General features: G+C 44.7%; 1 protein-coding gene across 1 annotated transcript; it reads right to left on the bottom strand.

Moving 5' to 3' along the window:
- Positions 1 to 871: 871 nt before the first annotated feature.
- tmem144a (transmembrane protein 144a) lies at positions 872 to 14,334 on the bottom strand. The gene is made up of 12 exons (XM_064926838.1): positions 13,937 to 14,334; positions 13,699 to 13,854; positions 13,028 to 13,150; positions 10,940 to 11,039; positions 10,771 to 10,851; positions 10,051 to 10,135; positions 9,866 to 9,942; positions 8,959 to 9,077; positions 7,374 to 7,493; positions 6,119 to 6,216; positions 5,321 to 5,374; positions 872 to 1,423 (listed from the first exon to the last, which is right to left on the bottom strand). The coding sequence occupies exons 1-12, from the start codon at positions 14,022 to 14,024 to the stop codon at positions 1,340 to 1,342; spliced, it is 1,185 nt and encodes a 394-aa protein (XP_064782910.1). The 5' UTR covers positions 14,025 to 14,334; the 3' UTR covers positions 872 to 1,339.
- Between the last annotated feature and the right edge of the window lie 11,645 nt (positions 14,335 to 25,979).

The raw sequence follows: 25,979 nt of genomic DNA, 5'->3' as shown, positions 1-25,979 counted from the left end.
CCCTCAGTGACAATGTAAACGTTGTGACATATCCTGAAATAACGTAAACGTTATACATCACCCTCAGTGACATATCCTGACATAACGTTATACATTACCCTCTGTCCCTCTGACATATCCTGACAATGTAAACGTTATGCATTACCCTCAGTGACATAACGTTATACATTACCCTCAGTGACATAACGTTATACATTACCCTCTGTCCCTCTGACATATCCTGACATAATGTAAACGTTATGCATTACCCTCAGTGACATATCCTGACATAATGTAAACGTTATGCATTACCCTCTGTCCCTCTGACATATCCTGACGTAATGTAAACGTTATGCATTACCCTCAGTGACATAACGTTATACATTACCCTCCCTCCCTCTGACATATCCTGACATAATGTAAACGTTATGCATTACCCTCAGTGACATATCCTGACATAATGTAAACGTTATACATTACCCTCAGTGACATAACGTTATACATTACCCTCCCTCCCTCTGACATATCCTGACATAACGTAATACATTACCCTCTGTCCCTCTGACATATCCTGACAATGTAAACATTATACATTACCCTCCCTCTGACATATCCTGACATAACGTTATACATTACCCTCTGTCCCTCTGACATATCCTGACAATGTAAACATTATGCATTACCCTCAGTGACATATCCTGACATAATGTAAACGTTGTGACATATCATTATACATTACCCTCCCTCTGACATATCCTGACATAACGTTATACATTACCCTCTCATATCCTGACATAATGTAAACGTTATGCATTACCCTCAGTGACATATCCTGACATAACGTTATACATTACCCTCCCTCAGTGACATAAGTATATTTCATATTCTCAGAACCCAACAACGCCTTTTATATAATTATTCAACATATCAAATGGCTATGGTAGGCTACAAAACCTTTCATAGAGCTGAAAGCCCACACATTTTCTTCAACAAATGTACCTTTTTCTAGTTTAGTCATTTAGTCAAGTGTTTACTTTGCAGGTTGACTTGCAATGTCCCGTACATTGGATGGCCAGATCAACAGGAAGTATTGACTCTACAGTTAATAAACCTCTTCATCCACTGGTATCACATTAGATAACTTCATAAAAAATAGTATCCCTTTGAGATGAATTCATGGAAATAGACAAATAATTTTATCAAACATTAAAATATTAAGAGACTATGGAAATAATTTCTAGTTAAACTAGGTGAAAAGTGTATCAGTTAAAAGACAGTTCCCTTTCGGAGTACAGTAACCATCCTCATCCTGGTTCCCTGAGTGTCTGGCGGAAAGTCATAACGCCTTAGACCAGGTGTGTCACACCTTGGAGAAGGCTGTCAGCAGGGCTCCAGCGAGAACCAATGAGAACGCCATGCCCAGGATGAGGAAGTTACACCAACCCTGAGGACGAAAGGAGAGGTCATTTAAGCAATTGACCATATACCGCGGCATTGTTGAATACTATTCAATTCTGATTGGCTAGAAGGGCATTCTAAGGGGTAATACCAGATGGACAGGTAGTAAAGATGTAGGACACCTCTGAAGGTTGCAGCATCTGAGGACCTAAGGAGGTGAACATTCACTTCTCCTTCTCATTCCTTTAATTTGTTCTTAATTGACTTGCCTAGTTAAATAAAATCCTCCCATGTTTCTCATTTGACCAGCTGTTTTCAGCAACTGGTATTGAAGTCGGTTGTCCTATTGACGTATTTACTAGCCTAGTGTTTGATATGAGATCTCATGTGTCATGAACAGTGTCCTGACGAGAGAGAAGTTTTTCTACGGCGAAATCGCGTCTCATCAGCTCATTGTTTTGATCTGTTTTATTTGCACCAAAGAAAACAAGTGAGGTTGGAAGGCCAAGGACTTAAGAAGTCCAGCAACCTAATAAAATGGGTTAGTCTTTATATAAATGACTAGTGGGCGTCGTCCCAACCACGTAGTCTATTATTTACAAAATATAGTACAGTCAGCGTTTATCCAACTTCTCAACCTCATATTCATCTCCAGCACCAAACCAGTGTCTCCATGTGAAAACTGTTTATATGATCTGTGTCATCATAGGCCAGGATCTAAAGAACGCTTCTCATAAATCATTTCACATTTTCGAAATTGATCAAATCTCAAATCTAGTGTAAAGGCATTTTAGAAGCTTTGCCTCTATAGCTAATACCGGACACTCATTCTTCATCGCGCAGTCTTCTAAACTCCCCACTCCATTTAATGCCAAGATGTTTAGATGTATTTTTTATTATACTTTTGTAATGTTTTTTTGTGACATGAATCATAATTACAGTCTATCAGGTTGCGTGATCCTCGTAATGTTACGGGAAAAATACAACTAATGGGACGCAGAATTCAATGCATTTCACACTCGCACAAATAAGACCAGTTATTTTTCGTATTTGCATTTAATTTCTTTCACTAGCAAATGTGAGTGAACTGCTTGCACTTTAGAGCCCACTGAATGTCCATCTAATGTTCTCTAATGTTAGCTTTTTTAGATTTGTCCATGTCTTGTCCATGTCACATACAGCTGACAGTCGGTAAACAGCATCACAACAAACAGGAGGGGCAGACACCGGCTAGCTACGTCTAATAGTAATGGATTCATCTCCATGTCTGTTGACACAAACTCAGCATCACAACAAACAGGATGAGGGGCAGACACCGGCTAGCTACGTCTAATAATAATGGATTCATCTCCATGTCTGACACAAACTCAGCATCACAACAAACAGGAGGGGCAGACACCGGCTAGCTACGTCTAATAGTAATGGATTCATCTCCATGTCTGTTGACACAAACTCAGCATCACAACAAACAGGAGGGGCAGACACCGGCTAGCTACGTCTAATAGTAATGGATTCATCTCCATGTCTGACACAAACTCCGCATCACAACAAACAGGAGGGGCAGACACCAGCTAGCTACGTCCAATAATAATGGATTCATCTCCATGTCTGTTGACACAAACTCAGCATCACAACAAACAGGGTGAGGGGCAGACACCGGCTAGCTACGTCTAATAGTAATGGATTCATCTCCATGCCTGTTGACACAAACTCAGCATCACAACAAACAGGGTGAGGGGCAGACACCAGCTAGCTACGTCCAATAATAATGGATTCATCTCCATGTCTGTTGACACAAACTCAGCATCACAACAAACAGGGTGAGGGGCAGACACCGGCTAGCTACGTCTAATAGTAATGGATTCATCTCCATGTCTGTTGACACAAACTCAGCATCACAACAAACAGGAGGGGCAGACACCGGCTAGCTACGTCTAATAGTAATGGATTCATCTCCATGTCTGACACAAACTCAGCATCACAACAAACAGGAGGGGCAGACACCAGCTAGCTACGTCTAATAGTAATGGATTCATCTCCATGTCTGACACAAACTCAGCATCACAACAAACAGGTTGAGGGGCAGACACCAGCTAGCTACATCTAATAGTAATGGTGTCATCTCCATGTCTGACACAAACTCAGCATCACAACAAACAGGAGGGGCAGACACCGGCTAGCTACGTCTAATAGTAATGGATTCATCTCCATGTCTGACACAAACTCAGCATCACAACAAACAGGAGGGGCAGACACCGGCTAGCTACGTCTAATAGTAATGGATTCATCTCCATGTCTGACACAAACTCAGCATCACAACAAACAGGAGGGGCAGACACCGGCTAGCTACGTCTAATAGTAATGGATTCATCTCCATGTCTGACACAAACTCAGCATCACAACTAACAGGAGGGGCAGACACCGGCTAGCTACGTCTAATAGTAATGGATTCATCTCCATGTCTGTTGACACAAACTCAGCATCACAACAAACAGGGTGAGGGGCAGACACCGGCTAGCTACGTCTAATAGTAATGGATTCATCTCCATGTCTGACACAAACTCAGCATCACAACAAACAGGAGGGGCAGACACCGGCTAGCTACGTCTAATAGTAATGGATTCATCTCCATGTCTGTTGACACAAACTCAGCATCACAACAAACAGGGTGAGGGGCAGACACCGGCTAGCTACGTCTAATAGTAATGGATTCATCTCCATGTCTGACACAAACTCAGCATCACAACTAACAGGATGAGGGGCAGACACCGGCTAGCTACGTCTAATAGTAATGGATTCATCTCCATGTCTGACACAAACTCAGCATCACAACAAACAGGAGGGGCAGACACCGGCTAGCTACGTCTAATAGTAATGGATTCATCTCCATGTCTGTTGACACAAACTCAGCATCACAACAAACAGGAGGGGCAGACACCGGGTAGCTACGTCTAATAGTAATGGATTCATCTCCATGTCTGTTGACACAAACTCAGCATCACAACAAACAGGAGGGGCAGACACCGGGTAGCTACGTCTAATAGTAATGGATTCATCTCCATGTCTGTTGACACAAACTCAGCATCACAACAAACAGGGTGAGGGGCAGACACCGGCTAGCTACGTCTAATAGTAATGGATTCATCTCCATGTCTGTTGACACAAACTCAGCATCACAACAAACAGGTTGAGGGGCAGACACCGGCTAGCTACGTCTAATAGTAATGGATTCATCTCCATGTCTGACACAAACTCAGCATCACAACAAACAGGATGAGGGGCAGACACCGGCTAGCTACGTCTAATAGTAATGGATTCATCTCCATGTCTGACACAAACTCAGCATCACAACAAACAGGATGAGGGGCAGACACCGGCTAGCTACGTCTAATAATAATGGATTCATCTCCATGTCTGTTGACACAAACTCTGTACATGCCTGTGTGTTGCAGCTCGAGAATCGGGATGTTAGATTTACTCAGTGGATTTATTTTTTATAAAAATCAGTACATGGACAGAGAATTGCGTAGTTAGTACCACAATGCGTGCATGTTGGTAGGTCTGACACCAGTCAACAGGTTGGACACCGACTCATGCAGGGGTTTTATTTATGTGGACTATTATCTACATTGCAATATAATAGTGAAGATCAAAACTATGAAATAACACATGGAATCATGTAGTAACCAAAAAAGTGTTATATAAAATATATTTTGATTTGTTTATTTGAGATTCTTCAAATAGCCACCCTTTGCCTTGATGACAGCATGGCATTCTCTCAACCAGCTTCATGAGTTAGTCACCAGGAATGCATTTCAATTAATAGGTGTGCCTTAATGCGTTTGAGATATTTGTAACTCACAAGTGAAAAAGGTTAACATGTTTCTATAAGTTTGCTTTGGTAATATATGTGGTAACATTTTTGAATAGAACGGTTACCTACCTTAACCTCCTTAAAGACCACCACTCCCCAAAGAGCTGCAATCAGACCAGGACCCTACAGAGACACACACTTAACACAGTAAAGTGGGGCTTCAGGGTAGCCTAGTGGTTAGAGCGTTGGACTAGTAACCGGAAGGTTGCAAGTTCAAACCCCCGAACTGACTTGCCTAGTTAAATAAAGGTAAAATACAGCCGCAGCACCGTACCGCTGTAGTATTGACACAGTACCGCTGTAGTATTGACACAGTACCGCTGTAGTATTAACACAGTATCGCTGTAGTATTAACACAGTATTGCTGTAGTATTAACACAGTATTGCTGTAGTATTAACACAGTATTGCTGTAGTATTAACACAGTATTGCTGTAGTATTAACACAGTATTGCTGTGGTATTAACACAGTATTGCTGTAGTATTAACACAGTATTGCTGTAGTATTAACACAGTACCGCTGTAGTATTAACACAGCATTGCTGTAGTATTAACACAGTACCGCTGTAGTATTAACACATTATTGCTGTAGTATTAATATAGTACCGCTGTAGTATTAACACAGTACCGCTGTAGTATTAACACAGTATTGCTGTAGTATTAACACAGTATTGCTGTAGTATTAACACAGTATTGCTGTAGTATTAAAACAGTATTGCTGTAGTATTAAAACAGTATTGCTGTAGTATTAATATAGTACCGCTGTAGTATTAATATAGTACTGCTGTAGTATTAATATAGTACTGCTGTAGTATTAACACAGTACCGCTGTAGTATTAACACAGTATTGTTGTAGTATTAATACTCACCGTGGTTATTATGGGGAAACTGACCACAGCACTCAGGTAGGTGTTGGCCAGAAACCAGCAGCAGGTAGCAATACCCCACATCACCCCAGAGACAAAGCCTGGACGAAAATACACACAGTGTAAATAACCCAACAATCTAACCAGGTAGTATTGCTCTAGGGTAGACTCTAGGTGTGTGTGTGTACCAGGTAGTATTGCTCTAGGGTAGACTCTAGGTGTGTGTGTGTACCAGGTAGTATTGCTCTAGGGTAGACTCTAGGTGTGTGTGTGTACCAGGTAGTATTGCTCTAGGGTAGACTCTAGGTGTGTGTGTGTACCAGGTAGTATTGCTCTAGGGTAGACTCTAGGTGTGTGTGTGTACCAGGTAGTATTGCTCTAGGGTAGACTCTAGGTGTGTGTGTGTACCAGGTAGTATTGCTCTAGGGTAGACTCTAGGTGTGTGTGTGTGTGTGTACCCGGTAGTATTGCTCTATGGTAGACTCTAGGTGTGCGTGTGTACCAGGTAGTATTGCTCTAGGGTAGTCTCTAGGTGTGTGTGTGTACCAGGTAGTATTGCTCTAGGGTAGACTCTAGGTGTGTGTGTGTACCAGGTAGTATTGCTCTAGGGTAGACTAGGTGTGCGTGTGTACCAGGTAGTATTGCTCTATGGTAGACTCTAGGTGTGCGTGTGTACCAGGTAGTATTGCTCTAGGGTAGACTCTAGGTGTGTGTGTGTGTACCAGGTAGTATTGCTCTAGGGTAGACTCTAGGTGTGTGTGTGTACCAGGTAGTATTGCTCTAGGGTAGACTCTAGGTGTGTGTGTGTGTGTGTGTGTGTACCCGGTAGTATTGCTCTATGGTAGACTCTAGGTGTGCGTGTGTACCAGGTAGTATTGCTCTAGGGTAGTCTCTAGGTGTGTGTGTGTACCAGGTAGTATTGCTCTAGGGTAGACTCTAGGTGTGTGTGTGTACCAGGTAGTATTGCTCTAGGGTAGACTAGGTGTGTGTGTGTACCAGGTAGTATTGCTCTAGGGTAGACTAGGTGTGCGTGTGTACCAGGTAGTATTGCTCTATGGTAGACTCTAGGTGTGCGTGTGTACCAGGTAGTATTGCTCTAGGGTAGACTCTAGGTGTGCGTGTGTACCAGGTAGTATTGCTCTAGGGTAGACTCTAGGTGTGTGTGTGTACCAGGTAGTATTGCTCTAGGGTAGACTCTAGGTGTGTGTGTGTACCAGGTAGTATTGCTCTAGGGTAGACTCTAGGTGTGTGTGTGTACCAGGTAGTATTGCTCTAGGGTAGACTCTAGGTGTGTTCTTCATGGCAGCGCAGTAGATCAGGAAGTAGACCGTACTGGTCAGGAATATCCCACTGAACTGGGCAAACACATAGTCCAGATCTATATACACAGAGAGAGAGGAAAGAAAATATCAGCCAGGTGCTGCTGGAGATAGAGATATATAGAGATCACAACGTATTCCTGCCATTATGGTGGCATCATAGAGATGTATAGAGATCACAACGTATCCCTGCCATTATGGTGGCACCATAGAGATATATAGAGATCACAACGTATCTCTGCCATTATGGTGGCACCATAGAGATATATAGAGATCACAACGTATCTCTGCCATCATGGTGGCACCATAGAGATGTATAGAGATCACAAAGTATCTCTGCCATTATGGTGGCACCATAGAGATATATAGAGATCACAACATTGTATCTATGCCGTTATGGTGGAACCATAGAGAGGTATAGAGATCACAACGTATCCCTGCCGTTTTGGTGGCACCATAGAGATTGTAACGTTGTACCTCCATTTGAAAGTAGTACATTTTCTTCCTCTTTTGATGTTTGAAAAAAGTGCAAAGCTAATATTGGTGATTTACCGCCACCTGCAGTGCTGGAGCCATGAACTGAATCTTTTGACAAATGTATTGTGGCCACTAGATGGCGGTCATATAGCTTAAAGCCATTTACAAACCATGCAACTCAATGTGAAGAAGAAGATAATGCTCTGATCAAGGCGGGCCCTCATTAGGCAAGATTAGGCACTAAACTAACCAAGACGCACCTCCAACAATAACAACTAAAATCTCAAATAATTCTGCCCAAAAACAAAAGTCTCACACACACACTCTCTCTCCCTCTCCCTCTCCCTCTAACCCTCTCTCTCTAACCCTCTCTCTCTAACCCTCTCTCTCTAACCCTCTCTAACCCTCTCTAACCCTCTCTAACCCTCTCTAACCCTCTCTAACCCTCTCTAACCCTCTCTCTCTCTCTCTCGAGAGAGAGAGAGAGAGAGAGAGAGAGAGAGAGAGAGAGAGAGAGAGAGAGAGAGAGCAGCCGTGAAGGGAAGAGACGGGTAAGGCAGCCGTGAAGGGGAGAGACGGGTAAGGCAGCCGTGAAGGGGAGAGACGGGTAAGGCAGCCGTGAAGGGGAGAGACGGGTAAGGCAGCCGTGAAGGGGAGAGACAGGTAAGGCAGCCGTGAAGGGGAGAGACGGGTAAGGCAGCCGTGAAGGGGTGAGACGGGTAAGGCAGCCGTGAAGGGGTGAGACGGGTAAGGCAGCCGTGAAGGGGAGAGACGGGTAAGGCAGCCGTGAAGGGGAGAGACGGGTAAGGCAGCCGTGAAGGGGTGAGACGGGTAAGGCAGCCGTGAAGGGGTGAGACGGGTAAGGCAGCCGTGAAGGGGAGAGACGGGTAAGGCAGCCGTGAAGGGGAGAGACGGGTAAGGCAGCCGTGACGGGGAGAGACGGGTAAGGCAGCTGTGAAGGGGAGAGACGGGTAAGGCAGCCGTGAAGGGGAGAGACGGGTAAGGCAGCTGTGAAGGGGTGAGACGGGTAATGCAGTGGTGACGTACCAAACTGGCTTGCCCCGGTGAAGTGGCTGTCATGATGTGCTGCGTGGTTCTTAATGTAGAGAACTGGAACAAAAGAGGTACCGTACAACAAACCTGCTGCCACAGCTAGGAGAGAACCACTGGAGGGAGAGAGAGGGGGAGAGAGTTTAGAAAACACAGCTAGGAGAGAACCACTGGAGGGAGAGAGAGGGGGAGAGAGTTTAGAAAACACAGCTAGGAGAGAACCACTGGAGGGAGAGAGAGGGGGAGAGAGTTTAGAAAACACAGCTAGGAGAGAACCACTGGAGGGAGAGAGATTAGAAAACACAGCTGAGAAATGAAAAGCTGGTATGTGGACACCTGCCTGTCTGACATCTCATTCCAAAATCACAGGTATTAATATGGAGCTGCTATAACAGCCTCCACTCTTCTGGGAAGGCTTTCCACTAGATGTAGGAACATTGCTGCTATAACAGCCTCCACTCTTCTGGGAAGGCTTTCCACTAGATGTAGGAACATTGCTGCTATAACAGCCTCCACTCTTCTGGGAAGGCTTTCCACTAGATGTAGGAACATTGCTGCTATAACAGCCTCCACTCTTCTGGGAAGGCTTTCCACTAGATGTAGGAACATTGCTGCAATAACAACCTCCACTCTTCTGGGAAGGCTTTCCACTAGATGTTGGAACATTGCTGCTATAACAGCCTCCACTCTTCTGGGAAGGCTTTCCAATAGGTGTTGGAACATTGCTGCTATAACAGCCTCCACTCTTCTGGGAAGGCTTTCCAATAGGTGTTGGAACATTGCTGTGGGGACTTGCTTCCCTTTATCCTCTTGTTCGAGGCAGTGATTTTCTGCTCAAGCAGTGCAAGCCTCCCGCTCTGCAAATGTTAAGCGTGTCGAGCCTATGTTAAGATGAGATACGTACACCAGTCGTTTGGTCCGCGGTCTCAGTGTGTCGACCCACGAGTCATCAGACGACGTCCCACCATCTGAATTTAAACACTACAGACACACAGACACACACAGACAGACACACACACACACACAGTATTAAAATCTGCTCCAGACTGTTGTAGAGCGACTCAGGCTAGGAACAGCAGTGTGTCTCACGCCGTCTATGAGTAGTGGCTCCTCCTCTTCTGGTCTGGAGGTCTGACTGTGAACATCACTCTTCACAAAGAAGAAGATCACAGCACTGAGGAGAGAGAGCACTGTTACACACCATGTTACATACTACACACCCTGTTACACACCATGTTACATACTACACACCCTGTTACACACCATGTTACATACTACACACCCTGTTACACACACTGTTACATACTACACACCCTGTTACACACCACCAAACACCATGTTACACACCACCAAACACCCTGTTACACACCACCAAACACCCTGTTACACCCTGTTACACACCACCAAACACCCTGTTACACACCGTTACACACCACCAAACACCCTGTTACACACCACCAAACACCCTGTTACACCCTGTTACACACCACCAAACACCCTGTTACACACCACCAAACACCCTGTTACACACCGTTACACACCACCAAACACCCTGTTACACACCACCAAACACCCTGTTACACACCACCAAACACCCTGTTACACACCACCAAACACCCTGTTACACACCACCATACACCCAGTTACACACCACCATACACCCAGTTACACACCACCATACACCCAGTTACACACCACCATACACGCAGTTACACACCACCATACACCCTGTTACACATCCCTCCACGTTACACACCCTGTTATACTCCCCCCGCTACGCCCCACCACCACAAAAACACCCCTCATTACCTGAGCAGACAGCATCCTGCTCCACAGTAGTTGAGTGTTGGGTTAGAAACTTCCTCAGCATCGATCCCAAACCAGCCAAACCTAGAGATACACACACAGTGTATTGTAAGGGTGCGTGAGGTGTGTGTGTGTATCTCTAGGTTTGGCTGGTGTGTGTGCGCGCGCGTACCTGGAGCTTGCCCAACCAATGAGGAGGTTGAAAGAGGCCCAGATGAGGAGGCCCAGACCCAGACCGATGGTTTTCACTATGGGGACCACCGTGATGTTACCTACACACACAAACACACAGATTAAATAAATACTTACCTGTAGCCCAGAGGGCCCCCCCCAGCATGGCTAGAGGTATACTGACCTGTAGCCCAGATGCCCCCCCCCCCCAGCATGGCTAGAGGTATACTGACCTGTAGCCCAGATGCCCCCCCCCCAGCATGGCTAGAGGTATACTGACCTGTAGCCCAGAGGGCCCTCCCCAGCATGGCTAGAGGTATACTGACCTGTAGCCCAGATGCCCCCCCCCCCCAGCATGGCTAGAGGTATACTGACCTGTAGCCCAGATCCCCCCCCCAGCATGGCTAGAGGTATACTGACCTGTAGCCCAGATGCCCCCCCCCCACAGCATGGCTAGAGGTATACTGACCTGTAGCCCAGATGCCCCCCCCCCAGCATGGCTAGAGGTATACTGACCTGTAGCCCAGATGCCCCCCCCAGCAGGGCTAGAGGTATACTGACCTGTAGCCCAGATGCCCCCCCCCCAGCAGGGCTAGAGGTATACTGACCTGTAGCCCAGATGCCCCCCCCCCAGCATGGCTAGAGGTATACTGACCTGTAGCCCAGATGCCCCCCCCCCAGCATGGCTAGAGGTATACTGACCTGTAGCCCAGATGCCCCCCACAGCATGGCTAGAGGTATACTGACCTGTAGCCCAGATCCCCCCCCCCAGCATGGCTAGAGGTATACTGACCTGTAGCCCAGATGCCCCCCCCAGCATGGCTAGAGGTATACTGACCTGTAGCCCAGATGCCCCCCCACAGCATGGCTAGAGGTATACTGACCTGTAGCCCAGATTCCCCCCAGCAGGGCTAGAGGTATACTGACCTGTAGCCCAGATGCCCCCCCCCCAGCATGGCTAGAGGTATACTGACCTGTAGCCCAGATGCCCCCCCCCCCCAGCATGGCTAGAGGTATACTGACCTGTAGCCCAGATGCCCCCCCACAGCATGGCTAGAGGTATACTGACCTGTAGCCCAGATGCCCCCCCAGCATGGCTAGAGGTATACTGACCTGTAGCCCAGATGCCCCCCCCACAGCATGGCTAGAGGTATACTGACCTGTAGCCCAGATGCCCCCCCCCCAGCAGGGCTAGAGGTATACTGACCTGTAGCCCCAGATGCCCCCCCCCCAGCATGGCTAGAGGTATACTGACCTGTAGCCCAGATGCCCCCCCCCCCCAGCATGGCTAGAGGTATACTGACCTGTAGCCCAGATGCCCCCCCACAGCATGGCTAGAGGTATACTGACCTATAGCCCAGATTCCCCCCCCAGCATGGCTAGAGGTATACTGACCTGTAGCCCAGATGCCCCCCCCAGCATGGCTAGAGGTATACTGACCTGTAGCCCAGATGCCCCCCCCCCAGCATGGCTAGAGGTATACTGACCTGTAGCCCAGATGCCCCCCCCCCCCAGCATGGCTAGAGGTATACTGACCTGTAGCCCAGATGCCCCCCCCCCAGCATGGCTAGAGGTATACTGACCTGTAGCCCAGATGCCCCCCCCCAGCATGGCTAGAGGTATACTGACCTGTAGCCCAGATGCATGGCCCCCCCCCCTCCCAGCATGGCTAGAGGTATACTGACCTGTAGCCCAGATGCCCCCCAGCATGGCTAGAGTTATACTGACCTGTAGCCCAGATGCCCCCCCAGCATGGCTAGAGGTATACTGACCTGTAGCCCAGATGCCCCCCAGCATGGCTAGAGGTATACTGACCTGTAGCCCAGATGCCCCCCCCAGCATGGCTAGAGGTATACTGACCTGTAGCCCAGATGCCCCCCCCCCAGCATGGCTAGAGGTATACTGACCTGTAGCCCAGATGCCCCCCCACAGCATGGCTAGAGGTATACTGACCTGTAGCCCAGATGCCCCCCCCCAGCATGACTAGAGGTATACTGACCTGTAGCCCAGATGCCCCCCCCCAGCATGGCTAGAGGTATACTGACCTGTAGCCCAGATGCCCCCCCAGCATGGCTATAGGTATACTGACCTGTAGCCCAGATGGCCCCCCCCAGCATGGCTAGCGGCCAGAAGGTGGGAGACCCCAGAATAATGTTGACCACCAGAGATACGCTCCAGACTGCTGCACACAGCACCCACTGGAAGAACAGACCTGCAACACACACAACGAATCAAATGTTATTGGTCACATACACCTGCAGTACCACACTGCCAACAGCGGTAGCAAAGGTGAGTTGGACACACTTGGGGTGCATTCAGCAGGACACAGTGTTTTGGAAATGTTCAGATATAAATAGGCTGTGTGTGGGGGGGATACAATGTATAATAAGGAATCACATGAGCTCTATTCATGGTATTTCTTGGTTTGGCAAATGAATGTGGCCCTGCCTTTCTTACTAAACAGCATCATTTTTTAGTGATGACGTAGCCTAATCAATCAGTGATCGATAAGTATTACACAAAAGGAAAGTTGCGTTTGGAAAGCCTCGGGAAGTGGAAAGTTCAGAACACATAACATGTAATCGTACAGGAAAGAAGGTTAAACAATGTCAAGTTACCAGACCCACGAAACACCAGGAATAAACCAAGTGTCGTCTTTTAAAGCCGTTTAACCGGTCCCCGGTTAACACGTTGAGTGAACTAGCTAACGTTAGTTCTGAAGGAGTTGAACTCATTTTACATGTCTCGCTTCGTCCTTACCGTCTCCGGTGGGTATCTTCTTCACGGGGACAAAGTTAGAACCGTAAAACAGAACGGCCACCCCGCACGAGACGAAGCCATAGGTTAGGTCGGTGCCGTTGGACGAGTTAGTCACGAACTGCACCGAATACTTCCCGAGTTGTCCGGTATTCTCACCTGAAACAAGCACAAACTGGTCTGACACAGTAGTAGCCCATACAGACCCGTAGGAAATGACAAGAGACCTACATTAACAAACCTGTAGATGTGTTCAATTCGGCGTCACATTGTACCGCCTGTAGTGTCGCTAGGAGCAGACATACACTGCTAACACTCAACAATAACATGACCGCAGAGACGACTAGATACGAGCTGACTACTAACCTAGGCTACATTAACCAGCTGTTTCAATATACTACTTAGACGTTAACGGTGTAGACCGGTTCTACAACTCTGCAAGGTACTGACAACTGCGGTGCGGAGGAGTTACACTTCCGTGTACATCACATGACCACCGTGCAGTTCGTTTTGCACCGCTGGGCAATATTAACCCCAAAGATGGTGGATAAATAAGAGTTTTACTCAGGCCGTTTTACCATTGGATAATTGTTTTGTTGTCAATGTTCCTGTCAGTGTAAGTTTCCTCTTTCAGGCTTTTCCCGTGTGAGCTCCTGGTTCCTCCATAATATCTGTCATGCTCACGCAAGAGAGGGAACAGCTGGCTCTGGGTCTACTTATTGGGCGCGTTCGAGGAGATTACTTTTATAAGGTGGTCACCACCATGTTGGTCACAGTCTTTTAAAGTGTGTTGCATTATGGGAATAAAAATTGTCCGACTTGCACCTACATATTGACTGCATGAACTTTACAAAAATCATGTGATCAAAGATCATGAAGTTCTGACTGCAGTCGGCTGCAAGTTTCTGCAGTTGACCCAGAAGCCATCGCTGCATTGTGGGAGGATCTATTGTCAACCAATCATTAGGGTGTTTTTGTTTGACCCACGCAAACCTAACCAAAGATATGACTGAAACAGGAATCAATTTTGCCACAGTAGAGTTTGCCAGTTTGTAGTCCTGAAACCTGGATATAAATGACCTCTTTTTCGTTCAGCCATCCCTATGGGGAAAGAATAGGGTTTTGGAATAAGGTCTGAGGTTAACAGGCTTACATATCAGTCCCGACTTTCTCACAGGCCCTCATTAGCATATGACCAATCAGGTTGCAATATGCAAATAACACCACATCTCTCCTTTTCACAGAACAAAGAATAGACTGCCTTTGTCTCAACAGACCTCAAGGGATTATTCTGAGCAGGTACATCCAGGATGACCTTGGGTGTTGGTGGTTCTGACCTTGGGTGTTGGTGGTTCTGACCTTTGGTGTTGGTGGTTCTGACCTTGGGTGTTGGTGGTTCTGACCTTGGGTGTTGGTGGTTCTGACCTTGGGTGTTTGTGGTTCTGACCTTTGGTGTTGGTGGTTCTGACCTTGGGTGTTGGTGGTTCTGACCTTGGGTGTTGGTGGTTCTGACCTTGGGTGTTGGTGGTTCTGACCTTGTTCTGGGTGTAGCAGGTACATCCAGGATGACCTTTTTGGTAGTTCTGGCAATGAGATGTGTCGGACTGGTGAAGACACTTGAATCTTCTCTTGTGCAGCTTTGTTGTTCTCAGGTCCATCCATATAGATGAGGTAATATCTGTTCCTGTGGACAGACCCATGTTGAACTTCCAACATGTAGGATCGTGGTGCTGCATGTTCCCTCAGCAACAGTTGTTATGACTTTTGAGTCAGTCCCCCACTTCTGTTTTCCAGGTGGGAGTCAGCTGAGGTCGCTGATCCTGAGGTCGCTGATTCTGTGATGCGTTGCTGATCTGCACTCCTTCTCTCCTTTTCCTTTGAGCTCATCGCAGCTGTGGGAGTGATGGGTCTAGTGGTGATGGGTCTAGTGGTGATGGGAGTGATGGGTCTAGTGGTGATGAGAGTGATGGGTCTAGTGGTGATGAGAGTGATGGGTCTAGTGGTGATGGGAGTGATGGGTCTAGTGATGATGGGAGTGATGGGTCTAGTGGTGATGGGAGTCATGAGTCTAGTGGTGATGGGTCTAGTGGTGATGGGAGTGATGGGTCTAGTGGTGATGGGAGTGATGGGTCTAGTGGTGATGGGAGTGATGGGTCTAGTAGTGATGGGTCTAGTGGTGATGGGAGTGATGGGTCTAGTGGTGATGAGAGTGATGGGTCTAGTGGTGATGAGAGTGATGGGTCTAGTGGTGATGAGAGTGATGGGTCTAGTGGTGATGAGAGTCATGGGTCTAGTGGTGATGAGAGTGATGGGTCGAGTGGTGATGGGAGTCATGAGTCTAGTGGTGATGAGAGTGATGGGTCGAGTGGTGATGGGAGTGATGGGTCTAGTGGTGATGGGAGTGATGGGTCTAGTGGTGATGGGTCTAGTGGTGATGAGAGTGATGGGTCTAGTGGTGATGAGAGTGATGGGTCTAGTGGTGATGGGAGTGATGGGTCTAGTGGTGATGAGAGTCATGGGTCTAGTGTCGATGAGAGTGATGGGTCGAGTGGTGATGGGAGTCATGAGTCTAGTGGTGATGGGTCTAGTGGTGATGGGAGTGATGGGTCTAGTGGTGATGAGAGTGATGGGTCTAGTGGTGATGAGAGTCATGGGTCTAGTGGTGATGAGAGTCATGGGTCTAGTGTCGATGAGAGTGATGGGTCTAGTGGTGATGGGAGTGATGGGTCTAGTGGTAATGAGAGGGATGGGTCTAGTGGTGATGGGAGTGATGGGTCTAGTGGTGATGGGAGTGATGGGTCTAGTGGTGATGAGAGTCATGGGTCTAGTGTCGATGAGAGTGATGGGTCTAGTGGTGATGGGAGTGATGGGTCTAGTGGTAATGAGAGGGATGGGTCTAGTGGTGATGGGAGTGATGGGTCTAGTGGTGATGGGAGTGATGGGTATAGTGGTGATGAGAGTGATGGATCTAGTGGTGATGAGAGTGATGGGTCGAGTGGTGATGGGAGTCATGAGTCTAGTGGTGATGGGTCTAGTGGTGATGGGAGTGATGGGTCTAGTGGTGATGAGAGTCATGGGTCTAGTGTCGATGAGAGTGATGGGTCTAGTGGTGATGGGAGTGATGGGTCTAGTGGTAATGAGAGGGATGGGTCTAGTGGTGATGGGAGTGATGGGTCTAGTGGTGATGGGAGTGATGGGTATAGTGGTGATGAGAGTGATGGATCTAGTGATGATGGGAGTGATGGGTCTAGTGGTGATGAGTCTAGTGGTGATGGGAGTGATGGGTCTAGTAGTGATGGGTCTAGTGGTGATGAGAGTGATGGGTCTAGTGGTGATGAGAGTGATGGCTCTAGTGGTGATGGAAGTGATGGGTCTAGTGGTGATGAGAGTGATGGGTCTAGTGGTGATGGGAGTGATGGGTCTAGTGGTGATGGGAGTGATGGGTCTAGTGGTGATGAGTCTAGTGGTGATGGGAGTGATGGGTCTAGTAGTGATGGGTCTAGTGGTGATGAGAGTGATGGGTCTAGTGGTGATGGGAGTGATGGGTCTAGTGGTGATGGGAGTGATGGGTCTAATGGTGATGAGTCTAGTGGTGATGGGAGTGATGGGTCTAGTGGTGATGGGTCTAGTGATGATGAGAGTGATGGGTCTAGTGGTGATGGGAGTGATGGGTCTAGTGGTGATGAGAGTGATGGGTCTAGTGGTGATGAGAGTGATGGGTCTAGTGGTGATGGGAGTGATGGGTCTAGTGGTGATGGGAGTGATGGGTCTAGTGGTGATTGGTTTAGTGGTGATGAGAGTGATGGGTATAGTGGTGATGGGTCTAGTGGTGATGAGAGTGATGGGTCTAGTGGTGATGGGAGTGATGGGTCTAGTGGTGATGAGAGTGATGGGTCTAGTGGTGATGGGAGTGATGGGTCTAGTGGTGATGGGAGTGATGGGTCTAGTGGTGATGAGTCTAGTGGTGATGGGAGTGATGGGTCTAGTAGTGATGGGTCTAGTGGTGATGAGAGTGATGGGTCTAGTGGTGATAGGAGTGATGGGTCTAGTGGTGATGAGAGTGATGGGTCTAGTGGTGATGGGAGTGATGGGTCTAGTGGTGATGGGAGTGATGGGTCTAGTGATGATGGGAGTGATGGGTCTAGTGGTGATGGGAGTGATGGGTCTAGTGGTGATGGGAGTGATGGGTCTAGTGGTGATGGGAGTGATGGGTCTAGTGATGATGGGAGTGATGGGTCTAGTGGTGATGAGAGTGATGGGTCTAGTGGTGATGGGAGTGATGGGTCTAGTGGTGATGGGAGTGATGGGTCTAGTGGTGATGGGAGTGATGGGTCTAGTGGTTATGGGAGTGATGGGTCTAGTGGTGATGAGAGTGATGGGTCTAGTGGTGATGGGAGTGATGGGTCTAGTGGTGATGGGTCTAGTGGTGATGAGAGTGATGGGTCTAGTGGTGATGAGAGTGATGGGTCTAGTGGTGATGGGAGTGATGGGTCTAGTGGTGATGTCTCTCAGCCCATGATGGGCATTTTCATCTGTTGGGGTTGTTTTAAAATTGAACAATGTGCGTGAATGAGCGAAGGAACTTAACGATGAATTGTGAGATACGATTGACTACTCCAATTACATCATCAACTAATTAGTAGACAATCTGTAGACAATTATTACGTAATGACTACAGGGCTGGGAGCTGAGAAAAAACCACTACACTACTGGGCTTTCTGACCCAGAGCTGAGAGAAACCCACTACACTACTGGGCTTTCTGACCCAGAGCTGAGAGAGAACGACTACACTACTGGGCTTTCTGACCCAGAGCTGAGAGAAAACCACTACACTACTGGGCTTTCTGACCCAGAGCTGAGAGAGAACCACTATACTACTGGGCTTTCTGACCCAGAGCTGAGATAGAGTTGATAGCTAGTGATAGATAGTGTTGATAGCTAGTGATATATATTGTTGATAGCTAGTGATATATATTGTTGATAGCTAGTGATAGTGTTGATAGCTCGTGATAGTGTTGATAGCTAGTGATAGCTATTGATAGATATTGTTGATAGCTAGTGATAGATAGTGTTGATAGCTATTGATAGTGTTGATAGCTAGTGATAGATAGTGTTGATAGCTAATTATAGCTAGTGATAGTGTTGATAGCTAGTGATAGATAGTGTTGATAGCTCGTGATAGATAGTGTTGATAGCTAGTGATAGATTGTGTTGATAGCTAGTGATAGTGTTGATAGCTAGTGATATATAGTGTTGATAGCTAGTGATAGACTGTGTTGATAGCTAATTATAGCTAGTGATAGTGTTGATAGATAGTGATAGCTAGTGATATATAGTGTTGATAGCTAGTGATATATATTGTTGATAGCAAATCATAGCTAGTGATAGATTGTGTTGATAGCTAATTATAGCTAGTGATAGTATTGATAGATAGTGATAGATAGTGTTGATAGCTAGTGATAGATAGTGTTGATAGCTAGTGATATATATTGTTGATAGCTAATCAGAGCTAGTGATATATTGTGTTGATAGCTAATGATATATAGTGTTGATAGCTAATTATAGCTAGTGATAGTGTTGATAGCTAGTGATAGCTAGTGGTAGATATTGTTGATAGTTAATCATAGCTAATGATAGATTGCGTTGATAGCTAATGATAGATAGCATTAATAGCTAATTATAGCTAGTGATAGTGTTGATAGATAGTGATAGCGTTGATAGCTAATGATAGATCATAAGGATAGTTGGTGATAGTATTGATAGCTAATTATAGCTAGTGATAGATGTTGTTGATAGCTAGTGATAGATAGTGTTGATAGATAGTGATAGCGTTGAAAGCTAATGATAGATAGTGTTGATAGCTAATGATAGATAGCTAATGATAGATAGTGTTGATAGCTAATGATAGATATTACATTTAGTTGGTGTAAGATAGTGTTGATAGCTAATTATAGATAGTAATGATAGTTGGTGATAGATAGTAATGAGAGCTAGTGATAGATAGTAATTATAGTTGGTGATAGATAGTAATGGTAGATAGTGTTGATAGTAATGATAGCTAGTGATAGATTGTTATGATAGCTAGTAATATATAGTAATGATAGATAGTGTTGATAGATAGTGATAGATAGTAACTATAGCTAGTGATAGATAGTAATTATAGCTAGTGATAGATAGTAATTATTGCTAGTGATAGATAGTAATTATTGCTAGTGATAGATAGTAATTATTGCTAGTGATAGATAGTAATTATAGCTAGTGATAGATAGTAATTATAGCTAGTGATAGATAGTGTTGATAGCTAATTATAGCTAGTGATAGTGTTGATAGCTAGTGATAGATAGTGTTGATAGCTCGTGATAGATAGTGTTGATAGCTAGTGATAGATTGTGTTGATAGCTAGTGATAGTGTTGATAGCTAGTGATATATAGTGTTGATAGCTAGTGATAGACTGTGTTGATAGCTAATTATAGCTAGTGATAGTGTTGATAGATAGTGATAGCTAGTGATATATAGTGTTGATAGCTAGTGATATATATTGTTGATAGCAAATCATAGCTAGTGATAGATTGTGTTGATAGCTAATTATAGCTAGTGATAGTATTGATCGATAGTGATATATATTGTTGATAGCTAATCAGAGCTAGTGATATATTGTGTTGATAGCTAATGATATATAGTGTTGATAGCTAATTATAGCTAGTGATAGTGTTGATAGCTAGTGATAGCTAGTGGTAGATATTGTTGATAGTTAATCATAGCTAATGATAGATTGCGTTGATAGCTAATGATAGATAGCATTAATAGCTAATTATAGCTAGTGATAGTGTTGATAGATAGTGATAGCGTTGATAGCTAATGATAGATCATAAGGATAGTTGGTGATAGTATTGATAGCTAATTATAGCTAGTGATAGATGTTGTTGATAGCTAGTGATAGATAGTGTTGATAGATAGTGATAGAGTTGAAAGCTAATGATAGATAGTGTTGATAGCTAATGATAGATAGTGTTGATAGATAGTGTTGATAGCTAATGATAGATATTACATTTAGTTGGTGTAAGATAGTGTTGATAGCTAATTATAGATAGTAATGATAGTTGGTGATAGATAGTAATGAGAGCTAGTGATAGATAGTAATTATAGTTGGTGATAGATAGTAATGGTAGATAGTGTTGATAGTAATGATAGCTAGTGATAGATTGTTATGATAGCTAGTAATATATAGTAATGATAGATAGTGTTGATAGATAGTGATAGATAGTAATTATAGCTAGTGATAGATAGTAATTATAGCTAGTGATAGATAGTAATTATTGCTAGTGATAGATAGTAATTATTGCTAGTGATAGATAGTAATTATTGCTAGTGATAGATAGTAATTATAGCTAGTGATAGATAGTAATTATAGCTAGTGATAGATAGTAATTATAGCTAGTGATAGATAGTAATTATAGCTAGTGATAGATAGTAATTATTGCTAGTGATAGATAGTAATTATTGCTAGTGATAGATAGTAATTATTGCTAGTGATAGTGTTGATAGCTGGCGATAGATAGTAATGATAGTTGGTGATAGATAGTAATGATATATAGTGTTGATAGCAGGAGATAGATAGTAATGATAGTTTGTGATAGATTGTGTTGATAGTTGGTGATAGATTGTGTTGATAGATAGTAATGATAGCTGGCAATAGATAGTGTTGATAGATAGTGATAGATAGTATTGATAGCTAGTGATAGATAGTAATGATAGATAGTGTTGGGGTTAGAAGCTGAGAGACTCACTGCTCTACACTACAAAGTGTATTGATAGTCTAACAGTAGTTTACTCTGTCAGCTGCAGCAGGGACACACTGCAGACTACAGCTATTTACAGCCTAAGAGTAGAGAGAGTGTGTGTGTGTGTGTGTGTGTGTGTGTGTGTGTGTGTGTGTGTGTGTGTGTGTGTGTGTGTGTGCGTGCGTGCGTGCGTGCGTGCGTGCGTGCGTGCGTGTGTGTGTGTGTGTGCATAAGTGGGTGCCTGTTTGTGGCTATGTGAAATACAGTGGATGAAACAGGATGAAGAAGCTTATGGCAATCTTTATTTAAAAACAGTCCCTAAAAATAAATCAGTCAGATGGCACACAGTCCAGTTCCAAAACACTTTGAGACTCTTAATTATAACCTTGTTATATATAAACACACAGGAACAGTTTAGATAGAAGAAAGAAAGAACACACACCTGTAGAGGTGAGGTACTGATTATCTGAACATAGAACTCTGAAAACAAGGACATGACAGTCGGGGGGCGTGTCCGAATACCCCTACTGGCGTTCTAAACATTAGGCAGATGGGTATGGAAATAAAAAGGTTGAAAATGTAGTGTTTTAAATGTTATACACATTTGGGCTTTTCACCAAGTAGAATTCACTTCCTCTATTGAGGAAGAGACTGGTCTTTATCTAGTAGAATTCACTGAATATTGAGGAAGAGACTGGTCTTTATCTAGTAGAATTCACTTCCTCTATTGAGGAAGAGACTGGACTTTATCTAGTAGAATTCACTTCCTCTATTGAGGAAGAGACTGGTCTTTATCTAGTAGAATTCACTTCCTCTATTGAGGAAGAGACTGGTCTTTATCGAGTAGAATTCACTGAATATTGAGGAAGAGACTGGTCCTTATCTAGTAGAATTCACTTCCTCTATTGAGGAAGAGACTGGTCTTTATCTAGTAGAATTCACTGAATATTGAGGAAGAGACTGGTCTTTATCTAGTAGAATTCACTGAACTCTATTGAGGAAGAGACTGGTCTTTATCTAGTAGAATTCACTTCCTCTATTGAGGAAGAGACTGGTCTTTATCTAGTAGAATTCACTGAATATTGAGGAAGAGACTAGTCCTTATCTAGTAGAATTCACTTCCTCTATTGAGGAAGAGACTGGTCTTTATCTAGTAGAATTCACTTCCTCTATTGAGGAAGAGACTGGTCTTTATCGAGTAGAATTCACTTCCTCTATTGAGGAAGAGACTAGTCCTTATCTAGTAGTATTCACTGAATATTGAGGAAGAGACTGGTCTTTATCTAGTAGAATTCACTTCCTCTATTGAGGAAGAGACTGGTCTTTATCTAGTAGAATTCACTGAATATTGAGGACGAGACTGGTCTTTATCTAGTAGAATTCACTGAATATTGAGGAAGAGACTGGTCCTTATCTAGTAGAATTCACTGAACTCTATTGAGGAAGAGACTGGTCTTTATCTAGTAGAATTCACTGAATATTGAGGAAGAGACTGGTCTTTATCTAGTAGAATTCACTGAATATTGAGGAAGAGACTAGTCTTTTCATAATCAGTTGATGATTAGACCCGAGGACTGACTATCAACCAACACAATTGCTGATTAGATGAAGCCTTCTCAGTGTGGATGAGGGTAGGATGTTGATGTGCTGCTTACTGAATATATTTATACTAAACACTACATTCTAAATAGTATGTAGTATGATTAGTACACAGTATGTAGTTTTACAAAGTAGTAGGGAAAGACAGATTTCAGACATGGCCCACACTTCTCTTCTGTCTAGCAGCAGTGTGTAGAGTCCAGCAGGTGACAGAGAAGAGCGCGTGATGTCACCAGGCCAGACAGAGAAGAGAGGGACTTCATGTCCCCAGAGAGAGTTCTGTACAGGTTAGATGACAGTATGTAGTAGAGTAGAACACATGTAAAACCTTGCACTATTGTGTTGTTTTAATAGAGATAGAGTTATAGAAAACAGCCGTATTGATCTAGTGTAGTGTATATCTATGTCTGTGTAGAGGTTGCTTGTGCTGAGTCCTCTGTGTGCAACAAGAACCATATCCTCAATCTAACCCTACACACACGCACACGCACACACACACACACACACACACACACACACACACACACACACACACACACACACACACACACACACACACACACACACACACACACACACACACACACACACACACACACACACACACACACACACACACACACAACACACAACTTCTCTCTGTCTCTCTTCTCTCTCTCCTGTCTCTCTCTGTCTCTCTCTCTCCACTTAGTGATTTATATACATTAAATCCAGTGCATTGAAGCGCTAGTAGCATCACCAGTGCTAACACAGCTTGGTAGATAATATAAAAGTGATCCATATCAATATAATAAATCAATGTGTAATATTGACCTATACATCATGTTAATAGGGAAGTGGCCCCCTGTGAGGCTGACTGAGTGACCGGAGTCTGCAGTGGCAATAACAACTGGGTCAGAACAGAAATGTGGTGCAGAGATAAGCATGCATGTCCCATCATCATCATTACCATCATCATCACCATCATGCATGTCCCATCATCATTGTCATTACCATCATCATCACCATCATGCATGTCCCTACTAGTCCTGCTTGTAGAGCACAGTAAACACATCATCATCATCATCATCATTACCATCATCGCCATCACCACCATCATTACCATTACCATCATCATCATTACCATCATCAATATCATCACCATTACCATCATCAATATCATCACCATTACCATCATCATCACCATCATTACCATCATCAATATCATCCTCATTACCATCATCAATATCATCACCATTACCATCATCACCATCATCATTACCACCATCATCATCATCAGAGTTCAGTAGTAAAGTAATCAGGAATTTAGAGGGAGTCACTGTGCATTAGCTGGTTATTAGTTCAACTCCCTCTTTTGGCTGAACCAGCTTATTGGTTCAAGTCCTTTTGGCTGAACCCGCTTATTGGTTCTCGTCCTTTTGGCTGAGCCAGCTTATTGGTTCTCGTCCTTTTGGCTGAACCCACTTATTGGTTCTCGTCCTTTTGGCTGAACCCGCTTATTGGTTCTCGTCCTTTTGGCTGAACCAGCTTATTGGTTCAAGTCCTTTTGGCTGAACCAGCTTATTGGTTCAAGTCCTTTTGGCTGAACCCGCTTATTGGTTCAAGTCCTTTTGGCTGAACCCGCTTATTGGTTCAAGTCCCTCTTTTGGCTGAACAGGTTATTGGTTCAAGTCCCTCTTTTGGCTGAACCAGCTTATTGGTTCAAGTCCCCCTTTTGGCTGAACATGTTATTGGTTCAAGTCCCTCTTTTGGCTGAACAAGCTTATTGGTTCAAGTCCCTCTTTTGGCTGAACCAGCTTATTGGTTCAAGTCCCTCTTTTGGCTGAACCAGCTTATTGGTTCAAGTCCCCCTTTTGGCTGAACATGTTATTGGTTCAAGTTCCTCTTTTGGCTGAACCAGCTTATTGGTTCAAGTTCCTCTTTTGGCACTCTCCTGTACTTGGCATTGGTACTCCATTATGGCACTGTCTTTTGTCCATATGAAGACCAAAGTCTGTTGTTCATGGGCCATGTACAGTATGTCTGTTGTTCATGGGCCATATATGTCTATTTTTAGTTTCTGGCCTCAGTGCCATCTGTTGTTTTAGGGTCAAACTAGGTTTTTAGTGAAAACAGGGGTTAGGGTTCAGAGGTCAAACTAGGTCTTAAGTGAAAACAGGGGTCAGGGTTCAGACGTCAAACTAGGTCTCTAGTGAAAACAAGGGTTAGGGATCAGAGGTCAAACTAGGTCTCATGTGAAAACAGGGGTTAGGGTTCAGAGGTCAAACTAGGTCTCTAGTGAAAACAGGGGTTAGGGTTCAGAGGTCAAACTAGGTCTCTAGTGAAAACATGGGCTAGGGTTCAGAGGTCAAACTAGGTCTCTAGTGAAAAAGGGGTTAGGGTTCAGAGCAAGCATTATTATCATCATTATTATAGTTATTATTCATATAATTAATATAACATTATTGTTATTATTATTGTTATAACTAGTCCTATGTACAGAGCGGTAGTGAAGTCGGAGTATACAGGCGATCATATTGACTCACTCTACTAAATGGAAGCTTTTGAAAATACTTAAAAAATATAATTATTTCCCCTGTGAAGTTGATCAACTTGCTTTATAAAATCGCGTCTGATGCAGCTGAAGTCTCGTGTGCTTGAATCAGAGCTGGTCACTATGGAAATGGATAGGTGTGCCGTGGTTGGTTGTTTTCACTTCCCGGGAGAGATTAGAGGGGAAGAGTGATGACATCACCAGCCCAGAGCTGTCTGCCCAATCAGAGAAGAGGGCGGGAAGGAAGTCCAGTCCTCTGAAAAACATGTTGGGTTGATGTGGCGTTGGCCGGCGGATCTGATTGGCTGTAAGGCACTGTGAGGGAGTGGTCAGGAGAGGTCAGTCATGCTGAGGCTCATGGGTAGTCCTG

This window comes from Oncorhynchus masou, chromosome 20, assembly GCF_036934945.1.
Source record: "Oncorhynchus masou masou isolate Uvic2021 chromosome 20, UVic_Omas_1.1, whole genome shotgun sequence".
Classification (NCBI taxonomy): Eukaryota; Metazoa; Chordata; class Actinopteri; order Salmoniformes; family Salmonidae; genus Oncorhynchus; species Oncorhynchus masou.
Note: the sequence above shows the minus strand (reverse complement) of the source record. Positions and strands in the feature narration are given on the sequence as shown.

Bases quoted from the DNA above. Each gene is read 5' to 3' on its own strand.
- tmem144a (XM_064926838.1), bottom strand. From the start codon at position 14,024: ATGTTATTGTTGAGTGTTAGCAGTGTATGTCTGCTCCTAGCGACACTA. The intron at 9,943-10,050 runs GTGAGACACACT...GTGTGTCTGTAG, and splicing joins AGCCACTACTCATAGACGGC to TGTTTAAATTCAGATGGTGG. The intron at 9,078-9,865 runs GTACGTATCTCA...CTCTCCCTCCAG, and splicing joins CCGCGGACCAAACGACTGGT to TGGTTCTCTCCTAGCTGTGG.